The following is a 12,972-nucleotide window of genomic DNA, read 5'->3' as shown; positions in this document are numbered from 1 at the left end:
CAAATTATTTAACATTTGTTCAGCATCTGCTGAATATTAATTTTTAAAATGCTCCATAATACATGCTGATCACTTCTTTTCTGGCAAGTTTGCTTGCCTGTATCCAAAGGGTATTGTTTCTGGTTAGACTGAGAAGAATTCCTCTGAGATTTCTATTCTAAGTTTATATGGATGGTTGTTTCTTTGCTTATAGTGGTTGTCAGTTTTTTTCTACCTTTACATTCTTCATGTGCAGAATATGCTTAAATTTCTTTTTATAATCAGTGGTTTTTAACTGGAAAGGTCACTTTTCCTCCAGATAAGAATCACTGATTTATAGGCTTAGTTGCTTTTGTATTTGGAGGGTTTATTCCATGTGTGACAGAGGGAAAAAATTAAATGTGAACTAGAACCTTAAAACATAATTCATTCTTTGAAAAATTTTCTTGTTTAATGACAAAATAATTAATTGCACTTTTTCTTTGACTTTTGTATATGTTACATTTTAGATAGGAAATGCGGACGTACCTGACTACAGTTTACTTAAGAAACAAGATCTTGTTCCAGGCACAGGATACAGATTCAGGGTAGCAGCCATCAATGGATGTGGAATAGGCCCTTTCAGCAAGATCAGTGAATTTAAAACTTGTATTCCCGGTTTTCCTGGAGCTCCTTCTGCAGTCAGAATTTCAAAGGTGAGATGTCCGGTCAAGTCTTGGTGATTTATTTATTGAAAGTTTATACATGAAGTAAAACCATCAGTTTAGAGATTCTTGTTAGTAACCGATGAAATGAGAGGCATCTAAAAGGGGTATCTAAAAACCAATGTAACATTGTGTGTCAACACTATTTCAGTTTTTGAAAAATCAAGTAATAAGTGGGGTGGATTAAAAGTTTAAAAAATATTGCTTGCTAATAACTCATAATTTTAAGGACCAAATTTCAAGCAGAATTACAGCATCCAAATTCTAGAAAGTCAGAGAAATCTGGTATGCTTCTTAATATTAACTTTGTTCTTGTTGTATGGAACCAAAAAGTTTGTGTTGGAGAATTTTAATAGAACACATGAAATTGAATTATATTTTATCCTAAGGTCCTGCCCCTCTTTAGAGAAGAAAAGATCTGCTTTCAGGTAAGAAAAATCCCTTTCTTGGGATGGTATAGGCAGACATTTAAGCCTAGTTATGATATTGAAAAGTGGGCAATGAAGTAAACATTGTAAATCCAATTAAGGTAAGTTTAAAAAAATCGGTAATAAAAGTTCTAATATCTAATGCAATTACTTTAGCAAAAAACAATATTTTGTGTTCTAAAGATAGACTCAACATTATAAGTGATATTAGAGAAAATTTCAGAACCTTTACCTGTTTTTGTTTTTGTTTTTTCTCCTCTCTTCAAGAATGTTGAGGGTATCCACCTTTCCTGGGAACCTCCAACTTCACCTTCTGGAAATATTTTGGAATATTCAGCCTACCTGGCTATCCGCACAGCACAAATACAAGATAATCCAAGTCAACTTGTGTTTATGAGGATTTATTGTGGTCTTAAGACATCATGTATAGTAACTGCTGGGCAACTTGCAAATGCACATATCGATTATACGTCCAGGCCTGCCATTGTGTTCAGGATATCAGCAAAGAATGAAAAGGGATATGGACCAGCTACGCAAGTTCGATGGCTTCAAGGTAACAATAAAAAAGCACCTTTAAATTGAGGTTTTTTTTCTTGGTTTTTTTTTTGTTTTTTTTTTTTTTTACTGAAGCTATTGTGATGATTATTTATTAGTAACTGGTTATGAAGATTTGTCATTTAAAAGAGTATTCTCTGACTGTATTTCTAGCACTTATGAGTTTGAGTTTGTAAGTTGTTCTTAAAATGTATTTGCTCAATTTTAGACCCAAATAAAAATAGAAAAGAAGCAAAGACTCTCTGAAAATTAGTGTATGGATTCATCCTTACAGTTATATAACTGCTCTTTTATAAAGGAAAATAGTAAAATTAAGATAAAAGCTAGAAGGCTTTATTACCCCAATATCTTTTCTAAAGGCCACGTAACTCAGTCATCCTAGAGGTATTGAGATGATTCTAGTAACTGGCTGTTGTACACTGTGCTGTCTTACTTAGTAGATGTTCTCTCCATTGTAAAGGCCCTGTCTTTGAGTACTCCCTATAACTTTATTATTCTATATGAGCAGTGATTCTCTAACAACTGTCTTCTACTGGATAATATCTGTGATACTAATATTAGGAACCGCTATTTGATTCATTTTTTTGTTTACCTACAGTTAGCACAGAGCTTAAGAAATTAAAAAAGAAAGAGGCGAGTTTAGAAACTCTGGTTTTGAATTTTCTTTATTTTCCAAGAATCATGGCAAAATACAAAAAGAGTAATGGGTTTTCTTGATTCATACCAGGCTGATACATTGGAATATATTTTTGGCCAAAGCACTTAATGTACCTGGTCTTTGATTTCCTCATTAATACAAGAGGGAGTTAAAAGAATTTACATATAAGGTTTCTTTCAGCACTAAAATGCTGTCTTTTCATCAGAAGCAAAGTATATCTGTGAACATTTTAGCAAGTGTTTTAATGGCTCTAACTTTGCTTTTGCTGAAACTAAAACATGCGAATTTAAAATTCAAAATTGAAGTACATGTCCTCTTTATCGCAGAAAGAAAGAAGCACCTTAACAGGACACAAGTTTTGAAATAGTGTTTTAAACATTTGTAAGATTTTTGTAAATGCTCTAAATGTTTTATTTTTGCATTGTTTTTACCTCAAAATTGTATAAAGTTTTTTACAACTGAAAAAGAAGCATTAGACAGCTTACTCAGGTCCCATTGCAACCTTAAAGATGCAGATAGGCATTATGGATACTCTGCCACAGGTAGCTTGTTTTGAACCTTTTAGGAATTTCCCGGTTCTGCTGCCGATACAAATCTGGAGTGAATATACAGAGCAATATAACTGCAGAAAAGATGGTTCAAACTAAGAGCCGTAATAACTGCAGGGGCCCAGGCCTATCTGTTTCTACCATGCGACCTTATGCCAGGTCAGGTGGACTGAGTAGCTGTGTCCTCGAGCTTCACATATAATACTCCCGGCCACGATGGATTTAATTGTGCAGGATTGATATATGTGTATGTTCCAGTTACTAATTTAAAGTGTATAGAATATTTTAATATATAATTTTTGTAAAGAACTGGGATTTTTATACTACAGTATTTGTAATTAATGTGTCTCACTAATTAAGTTTCTCTTGAAGAAAATATGCAAGCTGTTAGACACATAATGAGTGATTTCCAAACTCTAAAGGTAAAATAAATGCACTACTCTGGTGTTATTAGAATACCTTTTTTGTGGCTGTATGAATCCTAAATCTTTAAATGTGTATTTTTACAAACAATGTTTACAAGGAGCTTCTCTGGTTTGTTGTCTCAGCACCTCCCTTGGTGAGAGCTTCATTCTGCATTTGTTAAATTCATATGCTTTGCTTTTAGCATATGCTTGCTTTTTGCACTAGTAGAATTTTAACTTACCTCATTATTATGTTTGTAATCATTTGTATAGCTTCCATAATATGTCTGGTATAGGCTAAACAAATACTTAACCAAAGTTAAAATAAATGGTAAGCAGTTTTGCACATATTAAATGCTAGGGTTTTTTGTGTATATTTGTGTGTTTAGTTATAAAAAGAGTAAGAATGAAAAGTTATAGTAAGTATATGTTTCAAGTCCAATTTAATGATTTATCTGCTTTATTAGAAAAAAGTCTGGCTTTTAACTCCTTATTCTCTGCATTAATTAACAATTTGCATCTTGAAACACTTCCCTTAATGACAAGGACGAAGTTGACTTTAAGCAAAGAATAGAATATTTGTTTGAGTGTGCACATTTGTAACTATTTAGTATTTGGTTTAGTTTACTTTGCTTATATGCCTCTGTTGTGCTATGAACCTGTGGTTCTAAATACATCTTCTTTTCTAGAGAGAAACGCAGTCTTGCTATATACCAAGGGATTTGTGAAAATAACAAATGTTTTTACTTTGACAATTAGCCCAGATTCTGTTATCGTTTTGTTTTGTTTTGTTTTTTGGCATTTGTGCATTAAGCACTGGTCATATTTATTGGTGACTGAAAGATGCCATTGAGAGATCTCTGTGGCTTGACATTCATAGTTAATAACAGATCTTTAAGCTGCGTGTTCATGAATAGAATGTACTAGGGTAAATAACAAGAGAAGTGCATTTAGCTTCCTATGATTTGCACATTTTCTAAGCGAAGATCCCTTTGAGGAGCAGTGGGCTAGATCATGCAGGTATCTTTCATATGAGGATTTACACTGAGTTAAATGACTCTTTACTCCTCCTTGCTGAATAAGCAATTCAGATGTACAAGCCTTTGTGCCATAGTCCTCTACCTGGGCTCTACAACTTTGGTTCACATATGTAGTAAAAAGATTTTGATGTTGCATGCTCTTAGAATTATATTTTCTAAGATATTGTATTGGCTTTGTTTTAGCTTAGTAAACTGTTTTGGCAGTTAAACTAGAAATAGGGTATTATAAACTCACTGTTACCTGCATTAAAAAAAAACAATCTGATTGCATGTATGAGGCCCCCTTGCTCTATAACCCAATTACATAAATACAATCATCTCTAAGCAGGTGAAACTGTTGGCCTGTTATTTCAAAGACTTGTAGTCTAGCCAAGATTTGTTCTGGTTAGAGATCTGGTCTATTATAACTGAAGGTATTTTTATTTAAAAAAATTGCAGCACTTGTAGCATCAAAATCACTTGTAACATTGCCTATGAAGAGATAATTAGGTTGAAAGTTATTGCAGTAATCTGCCCATGAATGAAATAGGTTGCAAAATAGACTTGGTCTTTGACTGCTTAAGGTATACACTGACAGTTACATTTCCCAAGACTGATTTTAGACAGTTTTATGTGTTATGTACCAATGATGTGTAAAATAAAGCACCTTTTCTATTATAACCAATTACAGGTGTTATTTGTTTTGAACTATATGAGAGAAAAATTAGTGATGGATGGCAGAGTAAATCTGTAAAATGTTGATTTTATATCGTTCACTTAAAATAACATAGGCAGTCTCATAAAGAATAGATTGTATCCGAAAACTTGTTTTTAAGTTAGTGAATTGTGTTTGGGAGTCATTTTCTCATAGAAATGTAAAGCCTGTCTCTCTAACCCTTACTGTGGCTGAGCTAGTAAGTAAAAAGGCACATGGCTCCAGGAGACAAATCTAAACTGTTGTCATCTCTTTTGTCCTCTAGTTGCTTTTAATTTTTTGTCTGTATGCTTTTCACCCATTTTAATTCACAGCAGCCAGACTTCTGTCCTGCTATTCCATCAAAACGGCTCTAGCAAAGGTCAGGGATAACTTCTCATTTCCCAAATCTAGTGATTTCTCTTGTCATTTGTAACTTAACCATTCCCTGGACACTTGGACATTTTCTTGGCTTCTGTGCTACCGCTAGCTCTTCCTTCCCGTAACTCCTCCTGTCTGTAGGCCCCTTTTCTACTCGCACCTGCCTTCATTTGTTTTTTTCAAGACTCACGTCCTTTTTCAAGATTTCAAGATGAAGCATTTCCTGACATGCTCCATTTCCAGGTAGATTTGACCCCTTTGTCTTATGCCCCCACTGTCCTTTGTCAAATCTTCTGTCATAGCTGCCTAAAAAACATTGTGTCCTTACTTGTTAGCATTGTTCTCTCCCTCTGCCAGATGGTAGGTCTTTGAGGTAGAGAGTGGGTCTTTCTATTTCTTCCATATCAGCCATTTAGCTGGTACTTAAATATGTGTTAACATGATTAAGGAAAATTGTCACCTTCACGTTTCTCCATATTCTCACTCCTCTCTCTCAAATTGGGGTCAGAGTGGGAGGAAGGCTTTGATAGGGAAACAGATTTTAGCTCTTACTTCGGTTCCTAAGAGTTCTGGGATAAATAAAGAATATGTCACATATATACTGGGCTAAACGGGATTTAACATAGGTATGTATAGGTCTCAAGCAGAAGTCTTTGACCTAAAAAGATCTGAGCATTTAGTGAGATTGGTAGGTATTGCTGGGTTATGATTTCTAACATTGGATGAAATGGAAAATGAGCTAAAAATATTTCCAAACTATTTCCTTATAGAAAAGCCATGGACTCTTGTCTAACATTAGAAAAAACAACCTACCTATTTGATATTAAGCACTGGGACTGCTGGAAGACATAGAACACCAGCATTAATACATATCAAGTCAGGCCACTGTTGTCACCTCCAAGCTTATAGGACAAAGGATTCTTACACCACTAGAAAACAACATGACATTGGCACAACTTCCTTCCAGGTTTCCCAGTTAGAGTTGGGATTCCATACTATTTCTATAACTCAAGAAGACTCTTTTTTCTTTTCTTTCTTTCTTTTTTTTTTTAATCATGCCTGAAAAAACATGAAATACAACATTCTGGGGAGAAAAATTTCTATAAACTGAATGAAGAAAGAAAAGGCTTTAAGATCCAAGGATATCAGCCTCCTTGTTCAGAATAGATTTCTGTATCTTATTAGTATCTATTTGCTTCTTTCCTATCCTCTGAGGAGCTAAAATCAAGAAATGTCCACTTGTGAGATTGTTAATTTCAGCAAGGTCATCTGAAACAGAGTGTGAGGTTCTTTTGTGTATTTAGTACCTTGGATAAATTGAATTGAACAAGGGCCTGATACTTAAAGGCCATCATATTTGCAATCTGACTACTAGTAATGCCAGTGTCTCAAATTCAAAAGTCTTGAGAATACAGGTTATAAAGCCTTTGGCCTTAGATAGAGAGAAGGTTAGGAAGTCACAGGTATGAGGCAGTAGAGACAACAGAAGGATTCTCTATTTCCTGTTTTGATTTTGCTGGTTCAACAAAAAGTCTTTGCAGAGTATTTAGAGATGTCAGGGTGTTTACTCCTGAAGATAAAAAAAAAATGTAGAAAGTATGAGTTTGTGTTATATCAGTAATGAAAGCTACTACAGAGAAGGAAATGGCCCCCTTCCTACCCACCTCCCCCTTCCTGGTCTCCTTACCACCCAGGGACAAAAAGCTAAAGGAGGAGAACTGAGGAAGGCACAGGAGAACCTGTGCCTGAGCATTTGCAGGTTAAAAAGAAAAGGTAGGACTTGTATTTGTTTTTGAACATGGAATAACTCTATCCACTAGTTAATCATGGTCCAACAAATATCCAGCTGTGACCAAGAGGATCACTCATTCCTTGTATCTGGGGAGACAGAGTGGAAGTTCCTTAAGAACTTGAGAAAGGTTCCCTCCTAATTTCTCTGTTTCTTACTGGAGAGGGAGGAAAAAGCTGCCAGTATATTAATGACCGTCCATCATAATAAAGGTGTGGGTGTGATACTTAGGGCAGCATAGCATGTAAGAGAGTGGGCAGAGTTCTGAAGGTCCGACTTTCTGATATAAAAGTCATTCTGCCCTGGGGGGTGCAAGATGGCGGAGTAGCTGGACCCTCAGCTCATCCCACCCCTCCTCTACAGTCATCCTGCCACCACTTGCAGTTTAGCGCCCCCTGGTGGTGTTGTCCCTTCCACTTTAAATAAAGGTGAGATTTTTAGGTCTTGTAGCTGCCTGGGATTTTTAAAATAGCTACAGCAATATCTGGAACTTTCCAGTGTGTTGGCCCTGTGTTAGACCCAGTGGGGGCGAGATTGGGCCTGGAGAATACACTTTGGACTTCCCCATTTTCTGGGAATGGGTTGCAGTCCTTTTGCTGCCAGGCCTGATCTACCTCTTGAAGCAACTCACCCAAGATAATAACTTTAGCTTGCCGTTTGGGGAAAGGGGATGGATGGAATGTTTCAAGATGTTTTGTTTTGTTTTTTTTCTTTTTTTCAAGTTTTGAAATTGTGTAACAAATTTATGGCTATTTTCCTGAATCAGGAAAAATTGCACCTTAACTATCCCTTATTTAATCTGCGCAGTGTCACTGCCAGCAATGACCTTGGCAAAGTCACGATTACAAAATTGTTATGACATTTGTGTGACCAACCTGACACTGTTATTGACCAATGTGGAGAAACAATAACTACCATGCGCTTTCTGTATTTGGGGGGTTACTTAATACATAAATACATTATTAGGAGAATGTGCCAAAGGGAATTTGTACTATTGAAAGTCAGCAGAATTCAGTAAAGAGGCAGCGTCTCCATCCATTTATTTTGGAATTCGCATCACCTGTCTCTATTTTCTGCTTTTTATACAAGAGATTACACCCAGTGTACAAAGTAACCGGTTAACCAGTGTCATGTTGGTGACTCTGATTCATCCTGGCAGAGCAGGACTGTAATACTCCCATCTCGTTGGATCTGAACCTTTGGGAAACTGGTTAACTTCCGTGAGGAGTAGTGCATCTCATCCCTCTTTTTCTATTTTATCAGGTGCTTCTTCCCTACCAGTTAAAACAATTAGCTGATTTGCAGTGCACAGCAGTAGCTGAAATACGAGGAGATGTTCCCTCTCTTTATTGATGAAATTATGTATTAAATAACCTTATAGCTTTTTTCTTTTAAAATATTTCTTGTGAAATAAAATGATCACACATGTATTCAACCTTCAGCATAAGAACTACAACATTCTCAGATACCCAGAATGCCCCTATTTTTCCTCCCCACCCCACCCCCCCCCACCGCATAAGGTAAACATTATTCTGGATTTTTTTGTTAATAATTCCCATGTTTTTATTTATGGTTCTACCGTCTATGTATGTATCCCTAATAGTATGCTGTTTAGATTTACCTGGTTTTGAACTTTCATGTAAATGGTTTCCTGCTGCATTATATCCTTCTGTGACTTTTTTCAGGCATTGGTTTTGAAATTCCTATCCGTGTTTATGCATGTAACCGCATTTCATTTGTTCTCACCGCTGTATCGTATTCCATTGTGTGGCTCTCCCACACTTTACTTATCTGTTCTTCTGTTCATGGAGATTTGGATTGTTTTCCATTTTGAGCTATCAAACAGTGCTGCCCGGAACATTCTGCCAATTACAATGGAAGCTCCATGCGGGCAGGGATTTTGTCTGTTTTGTCTGATCTTGTCTGTTGAGACACTCACGATGTCTAGGACAATGGAGGGCACATGGCGATGCTAATAAATATTTGAGGAATGAATGAATTCTTGTACCTTTCCCCTGGCGCACATGTACAAGATTTGCTCCAGGGAGGTTGTGTTCAAAGTATGGTCCAGGGACCCTTTCAGGGGCTTTGTGAGGACAAAATTATTTTCGTAAAATTACTAAAACATTATTTGTCCTTTTCACTGTCATTTTTCATGAGTTTATGTATTTTTCCAGAAATGATGACATCATCACTCTGACATAATCAAGTGTATACTTGTATATTTTTGTGTTTTGAAAATGCCTCTTTTAATTTTCAATTTGGTAAATATTGATAAATATAACCCACACAAACAACTGATTTTTGAGTCCTCAGTATTTTTTAAGGATGCAAAGAGGTTCTGAGACCAAAAATTTGAGAACCACAGCTCTAAGAAGCAGGTTCAGCAGTCATGCTGAACTGTTTCTGAAAGCATTTGTACCAGTTTACGTTCCCCCTGGCAATGGTTGAGTGCCATTGTTCCATATCTTACCAAACACTTGGTCTTGACTATCTTTTATATTTGACAATTGGGTGGTGATTATATGGTGTCTTACTGTGGGTTTAATTTGCATTTCCCTGATTACTAATGAAATTGAGGGTTTTTTTTTTTTTTTTAAATATATGAATGTGTTTCCTCTTATGTGAAGTACTTATTCATGTCTTTTCCCCATTTTTGTATTAGGTGTGTCTTTTTTTCATTGATTCATAGAATTTCTTTATAAATTCTGGGTACCAGTCCTTCGTCAGTTAAACATGTTGTATATATATCTTCTCCCAGTTTGTGTATTATCTTTTGTAATTGTATTGAATCTGTTGATCAGCCTGGAGAAAATCGATGTCTTTTCAGCAATAAGTCTTCCTAGCCAAAAACACTGTGTTCCGTTTATTTGGTCTTCTTTTAATATCTCTCAATAAACTTTAATGATTTTTCTCCATAAAGGCCTTCATGTATTATATTAGATTTCTTCCTATGAATTTTTATATATTTTTAATGCTATGGTAAATTTTTAAATTTTTTCTATTCTAACTGGTTGTTTCTAATATAGATCATGTGCTATGTGTTGATTTTGGATCCAGCAGCCGTGCTAAATTTTTTTCTAATGATGTATTTAGGTGCTCTTGACTTTTTTAATACAATCATTATCGGCAAGTAGTGAGAATTTTCTTCCTTTATGATGCTTCTACCTTTAAAAAAATTTCTTCTTTAGTTTCTGCACTGGCTATAACCTGTAGTACAATGTTGAAAAGAACTGATAGTGAACTGATAGTGAACATCCTTGTTTTAAAGGGAATGCTTTCAACATTTCAGTTCAGTAATTTTTTTCCCGTGTAAATGGCCTTTATCAATTAAGAAGATTCTCTTCTATTTCTGCTTTGCTAATAGTTTTATTATGAATGGGTGTTGAATTTTATTGAATGCTTTTTTCTCATCTATTTACATGATTGAATGTTTTTTGATGTTAATGTATTAAGTAATGGTGGCTGACTTTATTATTGAACCAACCTTTAACTCCAGGATAAAGCAACTTGGTCATGGTGTGTGTGTTTTATAATACATTGCTGGACTCAGTTTGCCAATATTTTGTTTAGGATTTTTGCTTCTGTATTCATGAGTAAAACTAGCTTATAGTACTTCTTTTATGCTCCATCATTGACTAGTTTTGAGGTATACTAGCCTCATGAAATGAGTTTTTCAATTGTCTGGAAGGGTTCAAGATTGGAACAAGTCTTTAAAACCATTTGGTCTGGGCGCCTGGGTGGCTCAGTCAGTTAAGTGTCTGACTTAGGCTCGGGTCATGATCTCATGGTTCATGAGTTCAAGCCCCACATCATGCTCTCCACTGTCAGCATGGAGCCTGTTTTGGATCCTCTGTCCCCCTTTCTCTCTGTCCTTCTCCCACTCGTGTGTGTGCTCTCTCTCAAAAAATAAACTTAAAAAAAAAAATTTGGTCATTAAGAAAAGATTTTTAACTCTTGATTCCATTTCTTTACAGATCATAGGAATATTAGGATTTTATATTATTGAGTCGATTTCATTAAGTTCAATAAATTTTTCTAACACTTCTCCATTTCATTAAGTTTTTTGATATGAAGTAATCCATATTTATGTTTTTAGTTTCCTCGGCATCTGTAGTTATGACCCGTTTTCATTCCTGTGAGTTTATTTTGTGCCTTCTCATTTGATTAATCCAGAGGTTTGAATATTTAATCCATTGTTATTTTAAAAGTAGATTTCTAAATGCTAAAAGTGCATTAAGGTTGTCTTAATCTTTATTTCTAATATTTTACCGGCGAATATGAGCTACAATATTTTAATTTTCTGAAATTTGAGACTAGCTTTATGATTTATGTGATCAATTTTCATATATGCTCCATGTATACTTGAAAAGAGTGCATTCCCCACTTGTTGAGTATAGTGTCTATTAAATCAAACTTGTCAGTCATGCTGTACAAATCTTCTCTTTACTGATTTACTTGATACTTGATTTATTTATAGAAGAGTCTCAAGATCTCATTATAACTAGATTTCTCAATTTCTCATGAAGTTCTGTTTGCTTTTTCTTTTGGCTTTATTATTAAGTGCATATTAATTTAGAATTTTTGGATCTTCCTTGGTGATTTAAACCTGTTATAATTATGTAGTGACTGTTATCTCTATTAATGCTCATTGCCTTCTGTCATCGTTGTTGTTGTTGCTGTAGCAATATTTTGGTTAGTTTTTATCTGAATATCATCGATCTTTCTTTGACCTTATATTTTGAGTTTGCAAGAGACACAATACAAAGATAAGGCCAAAGAAAATTTGCCCTTTTAACTGGATACTTAAGTACATTTATATCCATAGTGATTACAGATATAGGTTGGGTTTATTTCTAGGTCCTCATCATAAATGTATCTTTTAATTGTCCACTCCCCACTTTTTGCTTTGTCTTTCATCTTTCATTTTCTTATTCTTTTCTCCCCTCCTGTTTTTTTGGTTTTTTTTAGTTTTCAATTATTATTTTTTTCTTATGAACTCTGTTTGGCTTATGAATTTTATTTGTTCTGTGTATTCTTTTGCTCCTTATTCATATTTTCTACATATCAATTTCCATGTGTTGGTACCAATATTAAGAGTCTTCGTGGGTGATTTTGTTGTATAAGCTGTGTTTTTGTTTTCTTGTTTTTTTCACTTATGGTACCATTTTCCTTTCAACTTTTGTTAGAAAATAGGGGTTATTTGAAGTATGGACTAAAATTGAGACCTTTAAGGGAGTATGTTTGCTCCGCCAGATACCCAGAGACTACGAACCTGAGAGCATTTTAAATATTCATTTATTTTGAGAGGGAGAGACAGAGCTGGGGATGGGCAGAGAGAGAGGGAGAGATACGCTGTGGGCGCAGAGCCCGATGCAGGGCTTGATCTCACAAACTGAGATTGTGACCTGAGCCAAAATCAGAAATGGGATGTTTAACCACCTGAGCCACCCAGGCATCTCTGAGAGCACTTTATATTACCAGCTTGATGGTTCTGTGATTTCAGATCACAAACCTTGAGTGCTGGTCTGTACTTAACGAATTTGCGTTGTAGTCGTTATTTATCCCCTGCCACCCGCACCAAAATTGCGACAGGCAAGGTTCCTTGCTGCCCATTTCTCTGTGGCAGTCCTACTAGACTCCAGCCTAGGTGAGCCTTAGGCTTTATGTCCAGTGCCCCTCCACTCCCATCAGTTCATGGTCTCCAGAGTTCAACAGAACTCTTGGGGCAAAAGCAGGCTTTGGTGCTGGCTTACCTCACAGCTTTCCTGTTTTCACTTCATTTTTGTGGAGTTTTGCCTACTTTTGTGTCA

At 35.6% G+C, this 12,972-nt stretch overlaps 1 protein-coding gene across 5 annotated transcripts in view; it reads left to right on the top strand.

Moving 5' to 3' along the window:
* The window catches only part of HCFC2 (host cell factor C2), a 50,483-nt gene that overhangs the window by 31,370 nt on the left and 6,141 nt on the right, over positions 1-12,972 (top strand). Inside the window, exons 14-17 of one of the 5 annotated variants that reach the window (XM_086712494.1) lie at positions 489-674; positions 1,073-1,111; positions 1,379-1,664; positions 2,890-10,081. In XM_086712494.1, the coding sequence (XP_086568620.1) occupies positions 489-674; positions 1,073-1,111; positions 1,379-1,664; positions 2,890-3,074 (696 nt within the window). In that variant the 3' untranslated portion in view covers positions 3,075-10,081. Of the gene's footprint in view, positions 1-488; positions 675-1,072; positions 1,112-1,378; positions 1,903-2,650; positions 10,082-12,972 lie in introns of those variants that run through there. The other 4 variants (XM_086712497.1, XM_086712496.1, XM_086712495.1 and 1 more) reach the window with 4 other exon arrangements.

Source organism: Puma concolor, chromosome B4 (genome assembly GCF_028749965.1).
Source record: "Puma concolor isolate L17-30 chromosome B4, mPumCon1.1.hap2, whole genome shotgun sequence".
Classification (NCBI taxonomy): domain Eukaryota; kingdom Metazoa; phylum Chordata; class Mammalia; order Carnivora; family Felidae; genus Puma; species Puma concolor.
The sequence above is the reverse complement of the archived record's forward strand: the minus strand, read 5'-3'. Positions and strand labels throughout refer to the sequence as shown.